Source organism: Bos grunniens, chromosome 7 (assembly GCF_055505025.1).
Source record: "Bos grunniens cultivar Pamir isolate PY7600 chromosome 7, Bosgru_T2T1.0, whole genome shotgun sequence".
In the NCBI taxonomy this organism is placed as follows: domain Eukaryota; kingdom Metazoa; phylum Chordata; class Mammalia; order Artiodactyla; family Bovidae; genus Bos; species Bos grunniens.
The window spans coordinates 68,927,796-68,951,573 of record NC_141171.1 but is presented as its reverse complement, the minus strand read 5'-3'; the positions used below and the strand labels follow the sequence as shown (position 1 = coordinate 68,951,573).

The window sequence follows — 23,778 nt, the reverse complement described above, 5'->3', positions numbered from 1 at the left end:
GCAAACTGTTACTGCTCCACCACCAGACAAAAAAAGAAATTGAGAGGAATCATTTAGAATCTTTTTATAGCGACCTAATACTAATAAAAAATTAGACTTGCATTATTTTTTATGTCTTTGCTTCTTATTTTTTCTTTTTTTTCCCTATTAATTCATTTTTTATTGAATTTACTTAAGTCTGTGACAAATGGAAATTAAAAACCAACCACAGAAAGTAATCCATTACTCAGATACTTTGAGAGGCACAGCTTTAGAGTAACAAATGATCTAATGATCCAGGAAGAGAGGGGTTCCCTTGCATGCCAGTCAATTGATGGCAGCTTCCTTGAGTGCTGTTTTGAGAAGGACCCCAAAGCCATGAACTCTGATCAACGGGGTCGGCCACAGAACCAAGACTAGAGAGTGGCAGTATGAGCCTAGGTAGTTGTCTTCTCTGATTTAGTCCAATGCCTCCCTTGAACTCGTTGAGAAACTGAGGTCCAGAAGGAAGAAGAGATGTCCCCAAAGTCACACACTGAGTTGGAGCCAGAGCGGGGGCCAAGACTTTCCCCACCACACCATGCCTTCTTTCTTCACTTCCCTCTCTCCCTCAATCCTGACACCCCTGGGTAAGATCAGTCCTGGTCCTCATACTATATGGCTCTGGAGAAGAACAGTTGTTTGAAAAATAAGTTAAAAACAAGTGATGTGTTTCCTCTAGTTCTACACACAGCTCAGCCAGGAGGAATCTGAATCACAGCCACCCCTGACCTAACCAGAGAGGCAGGCAGGGAAGACCAGCCCCAAGCTCTCCAGGGCCAGCCATCATGGCGGTAAAGACTACTCACTGAAGCGGTGGCCATGTTCACATGTTAATACCAAGACCTTTGATCCTCTCCAGGTTTCCTCTCCAGGACTGATGTATGCTAAGCCTGTAAACCCCAAAATACTTTTATACTAGTACCAGACATGAACATCACTTTAATCCAACACATCAACTCACTGCGTTAGCGCAAACCACACCGCCTGGCTGAAAAAGAGTAGCACAATTCATTTTATTTGAAGCCAAAAGATAGGTTAAAGAGACTTACTGTGTCCAAAAGAAGTTTTTCAGCTTTGTCTCGGCTGATGTTCTTATTGTACCACCTGAAAGCAGGAAAAAGTCATAGAAAAATGAGATTTAAAAAATTGTATTATTTACTCATGAAAGATAATTAATACTAGAGAATTTTTTGTTCTTTTTGTTTCTACCAATACTTTCAAACTCAAAAGCAAAAGTACAAACCATTTCCAGGTAATACAATGTTTAATTGGAAGGGAACAAATGAATCAGAAGTGGTAAAATGTTGGTAATTGTTGAAGCTGGGGAGCTTTGAGGTTCATTATATTTTTCTCTCCACTTTTGTGCATGTTGGAAATTTTCCTTATTCAAATTTTTGAAAACATTTATCTTCTGCTCTGCTTTGTAAGTCAGTGGATGGTTATAAGTAGAATGGCGCTAGGACAGCTATAAAAGTTGAATATAAATTTGAAAGTGTAGCAAATACCCTTTTAAAATGATTGCAGCATTTTCTTCTGTAAAACTGGTTTTCAAGATCTTCTGCAAAAGAATTATATTTTTCCCAGCTGCAGAAAAGCTCCTGTACAAATAACATTGACAGTGTCCCATAAGGCTAGTTTATCTTTGTAAAAATTGCAAATGTAGAAAAACCTTAGGTATTGCTACATTCCTTGTGAAATGAGTGCCAAATTTATTTGTTGAATAAACTAAAAATTTTTAATGGATGTATTCTGCTAAAAATAAGGTAAATATTCACATATTTTCTACTTTTACAAAGTGAACTGACCTGAGATTGAACTTCAAATTTAGTTTAAAAGGAAAATGTGTCACGGGGTTCATGTTATAACACAATATTGTTTAATTTTGTGTTTCTGATTTTATCACACAACTGTTTTAATTTCTTAAGATTTCAGGCTAATTTTCTCAGGGTAAGTGGCTCATCTCTTCTCTGAAGAAGTTTTAAAATCAAATTTTCTATGAGCAATTTGAATAATAGATTAAATATATAAATGGGGAAAAAAAAGAAAAGAAAGATAACTTCTAGATTTATTGCTACCAAAGAATAGATCTTACCATGAAACAATTCATGTCAGACAGTTTTAGGAACCAATGCACTGTGATGGAATGATTTGGACGGTGGGGAAAAGCAAATCTAAGTATATTATGGATTCAATGTCATTTTTATAGTTTGGGTTCATCAACATACATAGCGCTAAAAGCTCATCTTCAAACATCTCAGAGCATTTGAAACTAGTAGCCCAGCTCTGTGCCTGGCTGGCCAGTAATTTGGACGTGTGAAACATTATACTCAAGCAAGCAACAACAGATAACATGTAACAGATAAATGCAATGTGGTATCATCTTTGGAAGTTTCATGACTGATGACTCTAAGCTAGTATTATGCAGGTTTATAAAAGGACACTAACTGAGTTTTTATAAAGTTTCCCTTAAAACAGCCTCAGTATGAACGTTGGCTTCCTGGGTATGCCCTGATTACTCTCTTTTGCATTGGCTGTTAACTAGGCTGCAATCACATCTCTGACTAGTTCAGTTCAGTTCAGCTGCTCAGTCATGTCTGACTGTTTGCGACCCCATGGACTGCAGCACGCCAGGTCTCCCTGTCCATCACCAGCTCTTGGAGCTTGCTCAAACTCATGTCCAATCGAGTTGGAGTGGACTCCATCAAAGTTTGCTGGGGGAAAGCTCCAGCCATATCCTGGTGAGAACTTCAGGACTGCAAAGAATAATTAGCTAATGTAGAGCTCATCTATCAGTGTCAGGAGCTGGTCTGGAGTAGCCAGCATGTGAACCCAGGCAGTGGGGCTCCAGAACCCATGCTCTTATCCCCACCATATAGAGCCTGTAACTATCATGTACCAAGGACTTAAGGAAAAGCATTAAAGGCTTCCTGTCTCCCCTGAGAAGAGCCTAGCTTGCTATGCTGTAGCCCCCGACTTCACATCTTTCAGGAGTTACACCTGCCAGATACAGTTCTTACAATCTGTTAACTCCTAAGGAACATAATCATGGCATTATTTGTCATGTGCATGTTCTCACATGGCTCCTTCTTTCCTTATCTATGTTTTAATATAAAAAATGAAATATGTATAAGTTTGAAGGAGAAATGAAATGGACCAAAATAATTAATATTCTTTAACTACTTTCACCCCCTGTATCTTCTAAAATAGAGTTCTTCAAACTGCAGTGTATCCAAACTGGAACATTATTTTAATAGGTACTTCAGCATGTATTTCTAAGAAATAAAATATACACTTATATAACCATAGTACAATTACCAAAATCATGAAATTTAACACTGACACAATGCTGTTATCTAATTGTAGACTTTATTCAGATTTCATTGGTTGTCCCAATAATATGCTTTGTATTATTATTTTTTTGGTTTGCTTTTTTATGGTTCAAGATTGACCCAGGATTACTGGAGCATTTAGCTACTACATCTCTTCTGTTTCCTTTAATGTGAACCAGTTTCTTAGTCTTTCATGTCCTTTGTGATATTAACATTTCTGAAGAACCCAGGGCAGGTATTTTGTAGACTATGCCTCAGTTTGGATTTGTCTGTTATTTCCTCATGACTAATTCAGGTTATGCATGTTTGGGTGGGAATATCACTGAAGTGATGCTGTGTCCTTCTCCGTGTATCATGTCAGGAGATGCACGATGTCTGCTTGCCCCCTTATTGATGTGAACTTGGATTGTTTAGTTAAGATGGGGTCTGCCAGGTATTTCCTTTTTTTAATAAGTGATTTGTAGGAAGATAATTTGAAACTATGTGAATATCAAACTTTTACCACCTACTTGTAACTTTTATTGATGATTCTTGCCCGAATCAGTTGGTACTTCAAGCTATAAAAGGATGGTTTTTCACTTTAAAATTCCTTCTGCATTCATTACTTGGCATTTTACAGTGAGAAGGAGTTTTTTTCTTCTTGTCCTGTTATTTATTTAGTTATCAAAGTATTTATTTATGATAGATTCTTGTTTTACCCAGTGATTGTAGTTCATTACTGTCATTATTTATTTTGATACTCAGATTATCCAGATTTTGTCAGAAGAGGCATTTTTAATCTGACTTCTGTGCTAACTCAATGTGTTCACCTGACTTCTGTGCTCACTCAATGTGTTCACTTTACTTAACAACAAAAAACTAGAGGGTACTTCTTTAATATTTTGGTGCATCAAAATGTTCCAATTTCATCTTTGTTCTTTCCTTGCCCTGACTCCGAGTCTCCAAGCCATCTCTCCAGGAAGTCCTAGTTGTTTCTAGTGGGAAGTGTTATTTAAAAACCAGAACCTGAGTGTGCACGTTGCAACTCTAGTATTATTGCTTCTGGGCCTTCTAGCAACTGAGCTGGTAAATACATGCACATGGTAAGTATGTTGTTCTCCACATTTGGATTTTATTAAACATTGAATAATTCCACTAAAACTGTTTGTGAACTCTCCTTTTAAATAACAGTCTGAAACAAATGACACAAACTAAGCAGATATTTAATACCTATCTGTTTGTCTGCTGGTATTGGAAGTATTGCATTAAACCATGTTTTAAATCAGTCTATATTAGATCCAATGTTCATAGTGTAAGATCAATATTCCTGGAATTTCCAGGAGAAACTTTTTCTTTGACTACAACGTGTGCAGGCATCTGAAAACATTAGTTTGGTAAAAGGGGAGATGAGAACACATATCCTTCCCCTTCTCCTATTTAAAGTGACCCCCAGCTGTTTATTTAGGGTTCTGAGTATGGAAGCAAGTCAAGAAAATGACTGGTATTTTAATAATTAACCAATGACACTCCTAATCTAAGAAGACCAATTAGCACCAATTTTTGAAAAAAAAAAAAAAAATCTTACTCATAGGTTTCCAGGTTATTTGGGGACTTTTCCACCAGATAACTGCTTGGAACATATCCTTCATGCCTGTTTAGAGGGAAATGAGTGTTTATATTAATACAAAGCTAATTTTTACATCTCCATTTCATAGATTTAATCAACTAAATGTCATTTAAAGATGAAGAATTCTTGTTTAGCTTTCAGGATAAGACATTTTAAAATTTTCAAATAAAAATTACTAAAAATAACAACCTGCTATTGTTAAAGGCTATATAGATCTTATTACTAAAATTTGAGCCATAATAAATAAGAAATAGTCACTTTACTTTATTAGCTCTGCTTGCTAATCTCTTCATTGTGAAAATTTCCTCTATTGGAAAAAATATCAATGTTAAGTCTTTATTTTCTAATAGGAAACATCTCTGTGTGTGTGTTATAATCAGTATTTTTCCACTTTAGTGCTAGCATTTTATAGTTAGGAAACCAAAATAATTAAAATATAAAGAATTATTTCCAACCACAGGTCACAAAAGATACTGTCAGTCAACCATGTAAACTTTTAATTCAAGGCCTCCCTAATGTTTTTTGTTATTTGTGCTCCTTCAAACATAAATGATAAAACATGATAAAAACAAAATAAAACTATGTTGGATTTGGGTTTAGGAGTTTCTTTTGAGCAGGAATAAATTGTGTATAAACAAAGACATATGGATCAAGAGACTGGTAAGAACATCAAAATACTTTACACTTGTGTAGATACTTTTCAAAACACTATCACATTCACTGTCACATTTAATACTACAAGGTGAGAGCAGTGTCTCCTCCACTTTCTAGGCCTCTGATTCTGTACTTGTAAAATGAAGGACCTAAACTAGTTTACACATAAAATCCCCCCAGACTGTGCATTCTGTGAAAAGATGTCTCCTAACTTCTTGCTCTTTACTCCATTAAGTGTTTGAATTTTTTTCAATCTAGTGATTTCTGTTTAATGGGAAATGTGTAATCTATTTCACAGAATTGTTTGGAGGAGTGAAGAAATGAAGAATGGTAATACCAAATACCTGATATCTTGTATCTTATACCCACAGTTAGTCAGTCATGGTATTATGCTTTCTTTGGAGAACTGAACATCCAGCCTCAGAATCCTTCTTAAGCCAGCACTCAAGGTAGTCAATTCCAACTGATAGGAGTCAACTTGTTCTCAGATATGCTGTCTTTTATGTCTTTCTTTTGGATTTCCTTTTAATTATGTCTGTTTTTGCCACACCATATGTTTACAATTATATTACTAGGTCAAATACTATTTTGCTTTCATATAAAATAACAGTTTTAATATCCCAACCAAAACTGGATTATCTACTAAATGATGATAATTCTCTTGTGTGTGGATATAGAATTTACAAATCCCTTTCACTTTCTTTATCTCAGTGATTTTCTCAACACTCTGAGATGGAAAGCTGATATTATCATCTGCATTTTACAGGTAAGGAAATAGATTCAGAAAAGTTAAGTGACTTTTCCAAAGGCCCTGTATAACAAAAGCAGCTGATATTCAAGTCCGAGTCTTCTGTCTCTGCATCTTGTGTACTTTCCGCTGTACCACACTATTACAAAGCACACTAGGGAAATTCCCAGACACCCTGATTGGCCTCTGGGGTGTCTTCTGCGATGCCCTTTGAAGTACAGAGCTGAGCCTTTCTGCGGGCCATTGAACAAAGTGTAAACTGTCATTTGGGGAAGTGAAACCTAGGAGAAGAAATTTCCTGGCACATAAGGTGTACTAAAGAAATGTCAGTTGGTTGAAGGGATGAATTTCTTAGTAAGTTCCTCTGGTGTTTGTGGAGCCAGGCAATCTTGAACCTGTTTCTGAAATGAGCCTCCCCATAATAGGCAAAGAAAAGGTGATGTGACTGGTCTTGTTTGTTTCCCCAAGTTAACTAGACAGGGAGGTTCCAGGTGAGGGGGCTTTTGGGTCTGTTCTCAGCAAGCAAGTGACACTGCCTCTGAGACCACAGTTTTTGATCTAACCCTCCTTTACTTCCCTTGCAATGGAATTGATAAGGGTACTTAAAGAGAAGGTGCCTTGAGAATGTAAGTTATGATATATGTAAAAAGTAAAGTCTTTACCCTAAAAATGTTTGTACTGCTTTTTCTACTCATCAGGTTGGCCCCTCTTTTTAAAGTTTAATGATACCCAATGTTGGGCTTCGCTGGTGGTTTAGATGGAAAAGAATCCGCCTGCAATGCAGGAGACCCAGGTTTGATCCCTGGATCCAGAAGATCCCCTGGAGAAGGCAATGGCTACCCCATCCAGTATTCTTGCCTCGAGAATTCTATGGACAGAGAAGCCTGGTGGGCTACAGTCCATGGGGTCACAAAGAGTTGGACACGATTGAGCAACTAACACTTTCACTTCGGTGTTGGCACTCCAATACCCTGTTGGTGGGGAATGTAAAATTTGGCAAGTTTTTTGAGGGATTTATCTTCTAAAATTAAGATGTCACATAGTCTGACTCACCAGTTCCATAGTTAGAAATGTGAGTTATGTATTTTTTCCCAAAGAAAAAATATATTTTCAAAAGTATATGTATTTCAAAAGATTTCTAAGTTACATGAGCGTGCACAATGCAAGATCTTCATTGCAGCCTTGTGTGAAGCAACAAAGAAAGCAACCTGGAAACTAAATGTCCCACTATAAAATATTATTTAAATATTTATAATACAATCATACATTCTAGAACTATATGTTTACCTAAAAAATAAGGTAGATTTGTATGCACTGATATGAAAATATCTTTAAGATATATCATTAAAAGTTAAAAGCAAGGTGAAGATCAAAATGAATCACCTTAATGCAAATGAAAATTAGGATGCATTTCTATATGTATAACTCTTTTGCCTAGGATGCACAAGTAACTTAACAATGAATACTTTTAGAACTGATGTGCAGACAAATGGAGGGTGGCTTCTTTTTATGTATATTTCTCTCTGTTGTTAGTTTTTGTAATATAAAACATCGACATTGGCTATCCAGATATTGCACTAATGGAGTGTTTTCATTATCTTTTAAAAACTATGTTAAAATTAATAATAATCTCATACTTTGAAAATGTTTAAACCCTTAATATATAAAGATGTTAACTGTAGCATTGTTAATATTTTCAAAATATTAGAAACAGCCTAAGCACCCAAGAAGGAAATTTGCTAAATTATGGTACATTTTTATGTTGGATTTATGCAGTTATTGAAATCATCTTCTGGAGAATATTCTGGGACATAGGTAAATATCTCTGATCTTTAAAGGAAAATATACAGCTTTATTAAGCAGTGTAAATCTGGTAACTTTAAACTAACCACTGGTATGAAACTCATATATATCCCAGAGCATTCTAAAGGTCAGTAATAGTAATTTCTTGTAGTTCAGTTCAGATAAGGGGTCATAAGATTTTTTTTCATTCAAAAGTCCCATTGAGGGTAAATTGTATTTGTACAACTTTATTTTCTCCGTGAATCATATGGATGGCTAGTTCACAGCTCTTGGCTTAACTAAATCTTTAGTATTTTTTCCCTGATTATTCTTAATGTAACCACCAATCTGCACCATCTGTACACGCCTTTTGCTTTCACCAACAATAAGACCCTCACAATGGCATATACATCTTCAGCCTCATTTAAGCACTCAAAAACAATGGTGCTTTGTGGAACAAGTTGCTGTTCTCCCAAACTGTGGATATCAGTGGAAAAACCCAGAAGATTTTTAGATGAGTTTGGAGGTTGGGAGGGCTTGATAAGGTCCGGGGAGTAAGTATGGTGAGTGACTGCCTCCCAGGCTCTTCTGAGAAGGGGAAGACCCTTTTCAGCAACTTCTTCCTTCTCCTCCTCTGTCTCTGCTCTCCTCTCCTAACTCAGTGCCATGGTCGCTCTAAGAGAGGCAGGACTGTCTTTGTTCCCACCTCCCCTTGAAAGCTGGGACAGCAGCCACCCAGGCGCCTTACCCGTTCTTGTCCTGAACCCTCCACCAGTGAATCTCAGAGCTGTCGAGCAGGTAGTACTCCTCATTGCGCTGTAGCATGAGTTCCTGTGGATCATTCGTTTGGTAGTCATACAGGGCAATGACCACAGTTTCTTCAAGTTCCCGAAGTGACCGCTGGAGGAGGGAGACGACAAAATCAAGCAAAGATGTGAGAAAGGAGGTAACCTGTGGAACAAGGTCAGCAAGTCCCTGAGCTGTAACTTGCTCTTGGACCTATGCCAGTCAGACACCAGTTCCTCAGATCCACTGGGGATACTCACTGAGTCCATTCACCTTCCTCTAGTTGGGTTTCTCATTGTCAGGCTCATGATATGGAATAGGACACAAAGACACGCAATACCTGGAATTCGCTGCCTCTCCCATTCCAAGTGGTAAACTCAGACTCTCAGTGAGCTCCAGACAGCCATGCTCGTCACAGAAATCTGCTTGTTTCTCTACTTAAGCCATATCATAATTCACAGACTCTCTGCTAGGAGCATCACATTCTTGGCAAAGGTGATGAAGTCAACACTATATCATTTAGTTCATGCTTTCCTAGTTTTATTTTTGGGTTTGTCCAGATCCATAGAATTACGGACTGTTGGAGCTGGAATGCCTCTGAGAGATCATTTAGTCCACTCTTTTGTTTAGAATAGGGAAACTGAGGCCAAGATGGGACAAGTTTAGCAATTGAATTATTCTTATGCTTTCTCTACTATATCCCATGGGATCTCTTGTTCCTCTGGTGGGCTCTCTTGCTTGTATCACTGTTTTTCAGTATCTTTCTTAGGATGAGATATTAAAGACTGAAGAGGTCCTCATGTAAAGGAGTCACAAGTGTTCAGGGTGGGCACACCTGCTAGAGGTTAGCAGGCTTTGTGAGATAGCAAATGTGGGAAGAGACTGAGATCACTGGCTGGAGTGAGAGTCAGTGATGGGAAATCAGAAGTTCTCTGAGTGCACTGAAGTATTTGGTGGCATAAAAATATTGGAGATTAAAAAATAAAATGTTGTCATACTGATACAGTTTGGATTTGAAGCCTAGATTATTTGTGGAGCTTGTGAGATGATATACTGAGTACTACAGATGAGAGTTGTTGAGCTTGAGGCTGTCACCCTAACAGCTAATGGAGGAAGGAATTGTGTTCAAGGGCAGGAGGATAAAGGAAAAATATAGTAAGGTATTCATCTCATTATAGATCCAACTGGTTGATTAATTATTTTTAAGAGAAAGATCAGAGCAGGTTTCTCAAACAATGTGAAACCTTTCCATAGGGAGTACTTTGGACATCTGTGGTGGTGTTTTGAATGTCGCAAAGGTTGAGGTGGCTACTAGCATTGAATGGGAGAGGGTCAAGGATGCAAAACACCCTGCAGCATCCCACATGCAGCATCCCACAACTTTTGAACGTCCTGTTAGATATTCCAGAGAAGGCCGCTTGCAGTAATAATGTACAATAACACTCTGACCTAGATCCTACCTCCACCTTATATGAAGCACTTGGTTTCCTAGGAGGAAGCCACCCTTTACGTAGAGGGTGGATTACACTTTGTTTAGTTCAGAACTTGACCAAGAGTTGTTTGCTCTTTTGGAAAGTGTATCATAGATGGTAGTACTGTCTTTGAGTCACTGATACTACATTACTGGAACAGTTGCATTTGAGCTGCCAAATTTAACAGGATTCAAATACAGGTGTGTTTTATTATGTTGTCCAGTATAGTCATGCCCAATATTTATATATAGAAATATGTATGGGTTTGTATAAGTTATTTCATTTTCTTTTTTAAACATTATGGTTAGAACATTTATTGGTTCTTTTAGAAAGTATGTGTTTACATAAGTGGTATTATCTATTTACTTTCTTTTTGTTATAATAAAGGGGGCTTTATAAAATATTTGTCAGAAAAAGGGAGTACTGGGTCTGATAGGATTGAGAACCATGAGATTATACTGAGAAAATGAAGGGATGGCATTTGGAGAAACTGAGACTCTGGGCTCCAGAAGGGCTATTTGGGAGCCCAGGAGATGAGGTGAGTCATGGAATGGGAGAATGGTCCTGTCTCCTGGCCACTCCACTGCTGGTCTCAGAATGGTCCTGACTTCTGAGAGCTCCTGACCCCAGCTGGGGAGAGCTCCACCCAGCTGAGACTGGGCCCTCCCAGGTGGGAGTGGCACGGGTAGTGTGACTTAACAAGGAAGCCAGGGCGTAGGCAGACATGTGTCTGGGTGGCCCCTCAGGAAGTCCTTCTGGGTTGATGGGGATGGGCCTCGAAGAAGGGCTGAGTTCTTGTGTACGTGGGGAGACCAAGAGTGAAACATAACCTCATTTGCACCCACAGGCTAGAGAGGCCTGGAGTTCTCTACTCTGATCATGGATGGTTTCTATCCTGACCAATAATAGCCACCCTCCACCCTCAAGAACTGTCCCCAGTCCATAGTCTCTCTCACACTAAGCATCAGGCCTGTTGCTCAGATCAGATTAAAAGTATAGCCTCTATAGATGCCAACTCAAGATGCCATCACTTAGTGTAGAACACAACATGAAGGTGATGGGAGAAGTGATTTCAAGTAATTCAAGATAAATGTTGCTGTGGATTTAGATGTGTGATTGAAACTGCAACCATGATTCCAATAGCCCTGTGGTTGGTGTCCTAAAGCTGCTCCTCCAAGAAGTCTGAGAAGCCAAGTGGTGGTGTCCAAGGGGCGGTGGATAGGCCCTATTTTCTGACTTTCACCTTCACTAATAGTGAAAAACCAGAAGAAGCAAGCCAGCCTAAGGTGCAGAGATGTGGGTTTAGGTGGGACTATTGGAACCACCCACGAGCCAGGGCAGTGGGATTCCAAACCATATTTTCAAGGGTGATGGTGAAATGGTCTTAGGAGATGAATGAAGTAAAATGGAAAAGAGCCCATTTTCTGCTGCAATTTAAATACACTTCTTTCTTGTTGTGTGAGAGAGGGCTGACAACAAATCTAAAAGTCATCCCAGTTTTGAGCGATGTAAAACTTCTCTTATGGGGAAGCTGCCAGTGTTTGAAATGTCACCATATTGGCTGGAAAAAAAGCAGGGCTCACCCTTCAGGAAGAAGCATGAGGGAGTAGAATCAGTATATTCTAGAATAAAGACCAGTTACTCAAATGTGGATATCGTTATTGGTATTACCATAAAGTGAGGGCTAAGATTGCTTTTTCTCCTATTTTTTGGTTTGTTTTGTTTTGTCTTTTTGACTAAATAGCTTCCCGAGAATTGACTTGATATCATTTAAATCTTGCAAGTCAGTATATTAGACCAGTGTTTCTCAAACTCCAGCATGCCTTAGAATCACCTTGAGGTTTATTAAAGTGCAGATTACTGGTCCCTTTCCCTAAAGTTTTGCGTGTCAAAGGTCTGATGGGGTGATGAGGTTTGGGGTGGGGGGGAAGGAGTTCTGAGAATCTGCATTTCTAACCAGCTCCCCAGTGATGCTGATGCTGCTGGTCCAGGGACCACACTTTTGGGAACGACCACTCGAGTTAAAGACCACCACACCAGGAACCCTCTAGCCTACTAACTTGACTACTAAGTTACCGAATGGCCTTGGGATAACTTCTCGTGGGACTCGCTTTCCCAAGCTTTCACATGAGAATAAAACTATAACCTTCTGAAGTGGCCAGAACAGAGGGTGAGTTTTGAAATAACTAGTAAAAGTGTGGACCTGCTTTGAAGAATTTGAAGTGTTCTCATGTGTATGCTTCCAAAATGCTTGTCTGTCAAAGGGTGGAGTAAATACATCATTTTATGTGGCTGTGAGCTGTTATTAGGCCCCAGCCTAGTCAAGGTACTTGGATGCACAGTATGATACCGAGAAGTGTTTGTTGAGTGAAGGCGGTGGAGTGAAGATTTTGGCAGCTGAGTGGTCATTTTACTTGGACCCACCCAGGAGACAAGCTGGGCCCAGGAAACCCACAGTGTTGAGTTCAGCTGCATCACAACGAGGTCACGGTTGAGAAACCTGAGCAGATGGGAAACCCAAGCGGGACGACACCAGAGCAGCAGCTCGAGGTGCCCTGGGCCCCCGCCTCCCCGCGCCCAGACCTGTGCTTTCACTCACCCTATTGTCTTCAGGAGTAGGAGGAAGAGGCTTCTTTGAAGCTGAAACAAGAAAAACAGAAAAAGAAAATGAGCATGAAACCGAATGTGCCCAGCTGGAGATGAACGGCTGGGGGCTTTTCAGAGAAAAGAGGCCCCAAAGAGAACAGCAGGAGGAAAGGATGAGACACAGGGCCTGGGTTTTATCTCTTTCAGCCTGCGTGTTCCTGATCTAGTTTTCCAGGAGACACCAGAGACTTCCAGAAGCCCCTCTTCCTGTACCCCAGGAAAAGCCTAGTGCAGAGGGGTTCCCCGGGTCTCAGTGTATGTCCTTCCCCAGAGGCATGGAGCCTCCACAAAGGCACTTCCACCTGCTGAACCAGGACTTGGAATTGGTAACTCAGGGGGACCGTGACTCACTGGCTTCCTGATGCCCCTGTGGGCTTGGAGAGAGGGTGGATGAGGTGAGAGGTCATCGTGTTGCTTTGTGAGAAGGCTGTTATCTTAAGGCTCTGAGTATTTGTTCTTGCCGATTCCTCCAGACAACACCCCAACACCTCTCTGTGTTTATGTCTTTGTGTCTCCATGTCTCGCTTTCTCTGCAGTCTCTTCCTTCTTTCCTCCTTTCTCCTTTTTTCTTTCTCTCCCTTTCCCTCTCTCTTTCCTTTATCTCTTCATCTGTGTCTTTTAGGATTTCTCCTTTAAGGCAGAAGTCCCCAGCCTTTTTGGCACCAGAGATTCGTTTCGTGGAAGACAATTTTTCCAGGAATCCAGGGGGTGGGGTGGGGGAAGGGGTGGCTTGCAGATGATTCAAGTGCATTATATTTATTTTGCATTGTATTTCTATTATTATTACATCAGCTCCACCTCAGATCATCAGGCATTAGATCTCAGAGGTTAGGAACTCCTGGTTTAAGGCACTAAAAAGGCCCAGTGTGGAATCAGTGGACTGAAGCTGTGTGTCTGTGTGGTACGGGGATGCAGTGCCTAGGCTTCTGCTCGGTTCAAAGACTTCTTGAACACTTACAGAAAAGCAGGGGGTGGGTGGCATCAACAGGTGGTGAGCACCGTATCTCTGCAGGGGGTTGACTTGGAACTGGGCAGCCGTGTCTGGGATGTGGTGAGAAGAGATTCATACATTGACACTGGAGCCCAGACCCTGTGCTGACATCTTAATCAAGGGCTGCTGCTGCTGCTGCTGCTAAGTTGCTTCAGTTGTGTCCGACTCTGTGCGACCCCATAGATGGCAGCCCACCAGGCTCCCCCGTCCCTGGGATTCTCCAGGCAAGAACACTGGAATGGGTTGCCATTTCCTTCTCCAATGCATGAAAGTGAAAAGTGAAAGTGAAATCGCCCAGTCGTGTCCAACCCTTAGCGACCCCGTGGACTGCAGCCTACCAGGTTCCTCCATCCATGGGATTCACCAGGCAAGAGTACTGGAGTGGGTTGCCATTGCCTTCTCCATAATCAAGGGCAGACTGGGGTATTAGGTGTGCAATTAACTTAGACAAAGGAAACATACATACATAGTGGGAAACATGGTTCCATTACAGCACTCAGCTTGGTGCCAAGAGCCAGTTACCTTAACCCCAACTCCACCACATACAAGCTGGGTGGTCTTGGGCACTTTCCAGCCCTGAGTGTTCGGTGCCTGATCTCTTCTTCCTCTGGCCTTGCTCTTACCTTTCTTCCTTCCCCTCTGTGTGAAGTTTGTATGTGGTAAAACTTGTATGTGGGGTTAGTTCTGGCTGCATACGTGGGTGCTGCTGTTGGTTGAATATTTGCTAAGTCACTTCGATCATGTCTTACTCTGTTGTGACCCCATGGACTATAGCCCGCCAGGCCCCTCTGTCCATGGGATTCTCCAGAAGAATACTGGACTGAGTAGCCATTCCCTCCTCCAGGGGATTTTCCTGACCCAGCAATCAAACCTGCATCTCTTTCATCTCTTTCATTGCAGGCAGATTCTTTACCCACTGAGCCACCTGGGAAGCCTGAGGTTTGATATAACAGAGCCTATTTTAAATGCAGTGACCTCTGTTACTTCCCAGTCAGACACACGCATACTATCTCAGCTTCAGATTCTTCTTTCCACAAAAAGAATGACTAGCAGACACGGTTACCATTTACAGAGAGCCCACGAAGTGCCAGCAGCTGTGCTAAGAACTTTTTCCAACCCCACTGAACCTCCCAACAACTCCAGAAAGTAACTATTTATTATCATCATTCCCACTTTACAGATGAGAAAACTGGCTAAGAGACTCAGAAAGTTAAGTAACAAATATGAAGTCACAGAGAAGGATACTGAGGGTCTGGAACTCACACCAGATGTTTTTTTTTTTTTTTTCTTTCATCCCAAAGCCCTGTCCTCTTAGACCCTCATTGTATTTGTGCCCAACACTGGGAATTCTACAAGCCTTGCTTTTTGAAAACTGCTCTTAAGTCTGTCAAAACTATGGTGCATGAGATTACTTAAACCAAACCAGAAGAAGGGAGAATAAGAACAGACTCAGATGAGGAGATGGCAGGAGGTCCTGCAAAAGCAGGACCATCAGCAGAGTGACTGTGCAGCGGTTAGACCCTGGCTTCATTTGGGGAGGAGCTCAGCATGACCAACCCTGTCCTGGTGAGCCATTCCGATGTTCCGTGCACCTCTATCGTGTGTACCACGCGGTGGAGGGGAATACTGTGTCCCTAGGAATAGCCACTACACGCATGGAGAAAATTGCAAAATGGAAACAGATTCAAAGGATTTCAGAATTGGAAAGGGGTTTAGAGAATATTTCGCCTTAAGACCCCTAAAATTTCCCATTCCATTTTAGTGATGAGGACATCATGGTCCTTGTTAGCCAAGTGACCCATCCAAGGGCCTACAGCAAGGTTCTGGCAGGAATTTGGAGACAACTTTGACTTTGGAAAGAGCTTTCAGTCACTGGCAAGCCCATGCCATCCTGTCCTTGTGGTTGATTCCACCCACATAAAACCTATTTCTTTTTCATTAGATATTGGCTTTTGTATGGTCCATAGAGCTAATGTAGGGAATCATTGACTTCTAAAACTAGGCAAATGCTTTTCTGGGCCAAGGGACTGGTAACTCTGAACTTTCTCTCCCAAGGTGGAGGGTGAGAAGTAGTGGTTTTTAAAGTGGCACTAAGGGGGGCTACAACTCAGGAAGCCGCAGAAAACCCAGCCACGTGTTACATTTAGCACATCCGCCTTGGGCTGTCAATCTGAGGTACTGGGTTTTAGTGCAAAAAAGAAACTGACAGATGAGAAAAGTTAAGTAGGGTAAGAGAGGCTGAGAGGAAAGGGCGATGGAAGAAAACAATCCATATGATCCGTCGTTCCTAGTCAACCATGTCTCTGCAGCATGCTTCCTCACTGTGTAACCTCGAGGGTACTGGAGTGCTCAAGCCTCCTCTTTCTTCTACATCACACCATCTACCCTAGATGGTGGTGAGAAGTGGGAGTGTTATGTATGTAAGTGTGCATCAGAGTGGAGTTGCCCTTCATCAGGGATTCTGGGCCCAAAGTCATCGTGCATGCATGCTTAGTCACTCAGTCATGTCCAGCTCTTTGTGACCTGCCAGGCTCCTCTATCCATGGGATCTTCTAGGCAGGAATACTGGAGTGGGTTGCTATTCCCATCTTCATGGGATCTTCCCGACCCAGGGACTGAACCCGCATCTCCTGCATTGGCAAGCAGATTCTTTACCACTGAGCTATCTGGGATGCGCCCCTTCCAAATTCAATACATAAATTAAAAATGATTCAAACGCCAATCCCTAGGACCTAGGTCTTTGACTTCAAAGGCCAAAGAACAGCATCTTTTGTTTCCACTTTGCATTTAGGCTGAGGCCTCTTTCTCTCTGAGACTGTGGAGTTCAAGGGCAAATAAGTAGAGGTGGGAAGAAACCACATTGTAAAATAAGCAGATTTTTGGTTTTACTTTCTTATCCCTCCAAGTGTGTAGAATTCAACTTGTGTTATAAACACGTGTGATACGATGCCACGCTAATAGATAATATTGTGTATCTCTATATATCTATAAGTCTGTCTCTACAACTTCAGATTTAATAGACTATGCCTTTCAAATTTCCTAACTTGAGGGTATAGCAATGCTTCTCAAACTTAATCGTGCATCCAGATATTGTTAAAATACAAATTCTGATCCAATAGACCTACGAAGGGCCCTAGATTTGCACTCTAACCAGCTTCCAGGTGCTGATGATGCCGCTGGTCTAAGAACCACACTTTGAATAACAAGGAGTTATAAAGACATCAGCCTCAAGATGTAGGCTTCCCCAGTGGCTCAGTGATAAAATATCTGCCTGCCAATGCAGGTTAGTAGGAGACACAGGTTTGATCCCTGGGTCAGGAAGATCCCCTGGAAAAGGAAATGGCAACCCCTTCCAGTATTCTTGCCTGAAAATTCCCATGGACAGAGGAGCCTGATGGGCTATAGTTCTTGGGGTTGTGAAGAGTTGGACATGTCTGAGTGCACACACACACATACACACACATTGGAGATGAAAAAACACCAACAGACTGGTGTTAAAGGCAGATGACTATCTTCTGTAAGTTTTGAAAATGTGCAATTTTGCATTCAATCCTGGACACCCCTGGTGATGGGAAGCAAAGAACCTTTACTTCTTACTAGCAAAGCGGTCAGTCATTATACAAAGAAGAAAGGGAATTCATAATCACTTACCATTTTTGGTGGGATCGTACTGGGCACAGCCCACTGCAAGCTTCTCCATCTGAGCACAGCACCGCCATCTCCCATCCAACCAGAAATTAGGGTGATACTTGGGCACCAAACTGTTGTTATTCCTGGTTTCTGAAAGGAGTTGGCACCAGCGGAAGAGTTATTTCCAGGTCAGTCACTCAAGAGCCACCAACTTTACAATTCCTTGAGATTGGACCCTGCTGTGTGAACTTGCATGAGTATTACCTAGAGTAGCCAGAAAAAAATGGCCTTTTTTCCTGGGCACATAGAAGCATGTATATTGAATTTAGGCATCAGCAGATCTGGATTCTTATCCAGCTGTGCCTTTGGTTAGTTGTATGTCTTGGGGTTGAGCAAAATCCTCATTTGATTCCCAGTTCCCACTGTTCCATGGGATTGTTAGATGGGGTCTCTGGGCCCCACAAAAATGCCTTAGGGAACTCAGGGAAGACTGAGTGGGTGTGATTCTCATCACTCCATCTCTCCCATCTCTACCCATAGCAACTTTGCTTTTATCCTTTCTAGATTTGTGGCTGTAAAGTCAAATTTTGGTACAGGAGAAGAGAGGCTTTCCTGGTGGAAAAAAAAAGTATAAAAAACTGACAGGTTATCTCAAATGCCTCTTTCAGCTCTAACATCCTGTGAGTAAAATCCCTTCACTGAGGGAGAGCGGCCAGTGAGAGTAGTTGGGGCCCTTTTGATTACTTTGTATGTTAGTGTTTGTTCTGTGCCTGTGAATGTTAAACTTGAGAGCACTTCTCAGTTTATCTGTCACTTTCCATTTGAGACTCACAACAATCTTGAAAGAAGATAAGACTTGTATATTTATTCTCATTTTTCAGATAAGGGCATCTTGGGTCCCATGATTTCAGATGGCTTGCCTACCATCAGTCTCTGTAGCTGCTTAGATTAATATTTGAATCTATTTTTCCTGCAAAGCTGGGCCTTCAGGCTAAATGACAGTGATAGTAATACAGACTAAATGCTCTCTTTGGGTATGATTCCAAGTGTCTGCCATGTCCTAGCATCACTGACTCAATGGACATGAATTTGAGCAAACTCCAGGAGATAGTGGAGGACAGAGGAAGCTGGCGAGGTGCAGTTCATGGGATTGCAAAGAGTTGGAGACAATTTAGCAACTGGACAACAACAACAAACTCTTTTAATTCTCACAATAACCCTATGACTATCTGTTGCTAGTCAAGTAAGGAAATGGAGATACTGAAAAGTCAAGGAATTTGTCCAAGGTCACACTAATTATTGGCAGAGCTAGAGCTTTTTCCTTAGCAGCCTGGTTCCACATCTCATGTATGTAAATATTTTGCTGGTTCTGATTATGCTGTTGAGAAGGTGAGCCCTAAGAAGTACCCTTACAATGATCCGAAAACCTTTAAGACCAGTTGATATTTGTTGGATGCTGACTATGGACCTGGTCAGTTCCAAGAGACTTACTCTTAGCAGCTCTGGAGGCAGGTACTTTTTAAAAAAAATATTTATTAAAGCATAGCTGACTTACAATATTAGTTTCAGATACACAACACAGTGATTCAATATTTTTATGAATTGTACAGACTCATGTATGTACAGATTACATACATACAAACTTATTATAAAATAGTGACTGTATTCCTTGTGCTGTACATTACATTCCTGTGACTTATTTTATGACTGGTATTTTGTACCTTTTCATCCCCTTCGTCTATTTTGCCCCTCCTCCCACCCCTCTCTCCTCTGGAAACTGCTAGTTTGCTCTCTGTGTCTGTGAGTCTGTTTCTGTTTTGTGATATTCATTTGTTTTATGTTTTAGATTACTCATGCAAATGAGAACATACAGGATTTTCCTTTCTCTGTCTGACTTATTTTACTTTGCATAATACAGGGAAGGAGATACTATTATTATTATTCCCTCCTCCTCTCCTTGTTAAAAATAGATGGGGGAAACTGAAGCACAGAGCAGTTGAGTTGCTTGAACACACATGGCTAGTGAGTGGCAGAGCCGGGATTCAAGCCCAGGTCCTCTAGCTTGAGGGCCTATGCTCTTTTTCTTCATTCAACACAAGGAGTCAGTAGACATTTTCTTAAAGGGCCTAATAGTAAATAGTTTGGTTTTGCTTACCAGGAGACACAACGGATACATTGTGGAGGTACTTACATAACCCTTTAAAATAGAACCGTTAAAAAATATTAAAAACATCCTTATCTAAGAGCCTTACAAAAACAGGTGCCTAGCAGGATTTGCCTGATCCTGCACTGTGCTGGTTATTGCCCAAGTTGAAACTTTTGGAGTCCCCACCAACACCAAAAGGAAGAAATATTTGACCATCAGCTGCTCTTTATTTGATCATAGAACTCAAGCATTCTTGAGGATCTAGAGGTCTCAGAGATTCAGTCGCACAGGAGGTCAGTTACCTTCTTTGAGGGCCAGCACCCAGCGCTGCCGGCTCTCCCGGTCTGGAGCAAACACATACAGGAGGTAGTTGTCGTGAACAACCTGGAGATGCACAGAGAGTTCAGGGTGAGCAGTGAAGTCGGAGGTGGATGACTGACAGAGGCCCCTCTGGGTTACTGGGCTGAGAGTGGGGTCTCAGGCTGTTGTCAAAAAGCCAAACATCTGGGTGATCTGGGGACTAGTGCCCTTTTTATCTAGATGTTTGAATGCTGTGCAGATAAACCATCACTACATTAAAACAGCTGGAGAAAAGAGTTCCCCACTTAACTAGGCAGCGTATTTCTCACATTAATTTTTCAATGATTAAGAAATTCTGGCATATGAAAGAGTAAGATATTAGATGATAAATATATAACTTAGATTTCTTTAAACTTATTTTGAAATAAGTGATTCAGGAATTTCCAAAGATAGTACAGAGTTCCTATATACTTTTCACCCACATTTCTTCAATGACAGTATCTTCATAACAAAATACGTCTTTAAAACCAGGAAATTGACATTGGTGCAGTACTATTAACTATATAACAGATCTTTGGATTTCACCAGGTTGTTTTTTCATGCATGCATTAGTAATTGGAGTTTCAATGATTGGAAAAATACGTGTTACTCCTTTTACTTTCAGTACTAAAAATTCCAACTTGTGGAGGTCACTTTTCTAGTAGGAAAAAAGTTCTTTCCTATGCCATATTGAAAATGAAATATTAACTCCTCAGATTGACAAACATGAATGGTAACCCCAGGATGTGTAAGAAGATACCCACTCTTTCAGAACCATAAATATCAAGAGTGGTAACAAGATTTAGACAATGTCATGACCTAAAGACTAAAGATACTCTCCATCAGCTCTGCTCAATAGAACTTTCTGCAGTGATGGAAATTTAAAATCTTGGCTGTCCAATAAATTAGCCACTAGCCCGTGGCTATTGAAGATGTGAAATGTTTACTCATTCACTGTGGTTTAGTGTGACTCAGAGCTGATTAATGTTGTGCAATTTGAATTAATTTACATTTAAATGTAAGCATTCACATGTGGCTAGTGGCTACTGTATTGGACAGCACAACTCCAGATAATTCTCAGATTATAAAATCTGAGTCTTTTTATTCTATAACTTCCAACCAATTTATAACCAAGGAGTGTAATCTATTGTCCGAAATTCTAAGTAAACTGTGCTTACAGAATGTTAGGCTTGGGGCTCTTGATTATTTTTTTTCCTTCCCCTAGGAATAGAGTAATTAGGACTTTCTTTGAGGTAGGGAAGACATGAGGGAAAGGGAAATGAGGGATGACAACTTTTTCAAAATTTTGTAATTAATCTTTGTTGAATGAATGTGTCATTGAAAGAACACAGCAGATTTCTTCTGGGCGTGGTCTAAGTCATCTCTGTGCCACCTTCTCATTCAGTGACTGAGCATTTCAACCACCATCCAAGGAATGAAGAACTAGACCCCTGGCCTGATGGACTTACCTGAAATGGATATTTATAGTGACATGGGATGATAATGTCACTTTTCACAATCTCGACACATTTGATTCGGGAGAGTTCGATGGAGCCCTTCAAAGTGCGCTTTTTCTGTGGGGAGGAAAAACGTATTCCATTTGAGGAAGAAGGAAGACAATATTTTTGTCCAGGTGGCTTCTAGAAATCCATTACTAGATAAGATCCATCGTAAACCAACCCTGCAAATATCCAGAAGCTCCTTCTTGGCCCTTGGTGCCTTAGAAGGACACTCTGAAGCAGACTCCTGGGAGAACATGTTATTTGAATTATCTTCTTGACGAAGTGATGGACCTCCGTTCATTGAGCTGCTGGGTCTTATATCTCAGTGAACTTGTGACAAATAGCAGCATTTGCAGAACTTTTGGCTAGAATGGGTAGTGCAGACCCCACACATGCCAGTTTTTTCTGTTTTGTGCCTATCCCTGGCCTTACTAGCATAGCAAGTGAGCTCAGGCCTTACCTGCTTGGTGACAAATACTTTTAGTGGCACCTTTCTTTTCTACATCTGCCTTCTCTGTGTCCCTTGGTTATCCATGGTCCCACAATGGCACCCCTGTAGGATATTCCTGACTCTGCTCTGTTACTATCTCATCCAGTTATACTGGCCCCAGGTTTCATCTCCTTGGAAGCTTACTGGATGTATTCCTTGATAACTAATTCATATAATGGTCTTTGTGGCTTGTAACGATGTTACATGTTACCGATTTCTAAAGGTCCTTGTCCTTGGATCCCAGGAGATGTTAGATTGGTAGACCAGCAGGCTCCATGGAAGGCTAGTCAGGGGAAAGCTCCTGGAGAGCAGGAGCCCTTCACAGGTGCCTGGAATTAGGCTTCTGTTGAGAATAGAGTTTAGTTCAGTTATGGAACAAGTTGCAAAACACTTCATTATAGCTTAAGAGGTAGCACAAATGGTGGTTAATTGGGCACAAGATTGGAAAGGGCTAGGGACAAAGTTAGGCTCTGCCTCCAACCATCTCTGTGACCTTGGGACATACATCAAACTTTCCTGAACTTCAGTTTCCACATCTGAGAAGTGAAGATAATTATGCCTACCCTTGAAGTAATGATTGCAGACTAAAATAGGAACAGGTAAACTAATTACCTGGCTTATGATGGATGCTCTCAATAAAGGATACCCTCCCAGGGAAAGAGGCTAAAGAAGTCCTAACTATGGCAAAAGAGCAGTGATATATGAGGGCACTTGCTGGGTATTTGGGGAGCTAAGATACCATTAGATTCTCCAGAAATGAGCTCAGACTTTACTTACCACTTTTTGGTACCAAGCTTGGTGACTGGCCTTTGCTTTAGTAGCTGAGACCCAGAACTGAGATGAAAAAAGTCAAGGTGTGAGAAGTACCCCCTATCAAATACAGCGAAGTTTTATGGAATTTCTTTCTAAAAATTTTTCTTTCTGGAAACTTTAGTTTTGAAAGTACAAAATCTACCCATGTTCATTGTAACAAATAAAGCAATATGGAGGCATGTGATAAAATTATTTCTAGTATCTTAGCATTCTACCCTTCTCCACAGCTCTGAGGTAGCCAAGGTTAACCATTTGGAATGTATATGTCTTTCCCACAGATACTTATGGAATATAAATAAACAAAAATGACATCTCCTCTACATAGTGGTCTTCAACGTGCTTTAGTAATCTCAGGATGTATTAAGAGATCAGTCTTCCCTTAAAAACCTCTTAAAACATATGCCCTTTGGAGCCAAGCTATCTTCTCAAACTCCCAAACTTTAGAGTCTTCCACAGCTAAATACATGTCCTGATCCTGCCCATAATTATAGTCTTCAGAATGGTTAATCTGTTTTCAAAAGCAGAAGAGCACAAGAAAGCTGCCTTTTCAACAACCATCTGCAGCTACAGGTGGTAAACAGGGAGTCTGAGCTTTGAGGTTATCTTGGTTTTTAACCCCTTTTGGGTTATTTCCTTAGTAGTGTACATAGCAAAATGCAACAGAAGGCTCGTGGCCGTAACATGACAACTCTGTCTACAGACATTTTGCTCCCTGGAACCTACCGAGTCCTGCATTTCTGAGGGCAGAGACCAAGACATCAGTTACAGTGTCCCTCAAGTCTGTCACAGTGGCTAGTCCACAACAGGTGCACAATTAGGATGA

At 40.9% G+C, this 23,778-nt stretch overlaps 1 protein-coding gene across 1 annotated transcript in view; it reads right to left on the bottom strand.

The window, feature by feature from the left end:
* The window catches only part of ITK (IL2 inducible T cell kinase), a 62,738-nt gene that overhangs the window by 21,749 nt on the left and 17,211 nt on the right, over positions 1-23,778 (bottom strand). Inside the window, exons 2-8 of the mRNA XM_086413754.1 lie at positions 21,620-21,724; positions 20,114-20,195; positions 17,687-17,815; positions 12,998-13,038; positions 8,889-9,040; positions 4,915-4,980; positions 1,071-1,125 (exon numbers count right to left, since the gene is read on the bottom strand). Coding sequence (XP_086269880.1) covers positions 1,071-1,125; positions 4,915-4,980; positions 8,889-9,040; positions 12,998-13,038; positions 17,687-17,815; positions 20,114-20,195; positions 21,620-21,724 — 630 coding nt within the window. The remainder of the gene's footprint in view (positions 1-1,070; positions 1,126-4,914; positions 4,981-8,888; positions 9,041-12,997; positions 13,039-17,686; positions 17,816-20,113; positions 20,196-21,619; positions 21,725-23,778) is intronic.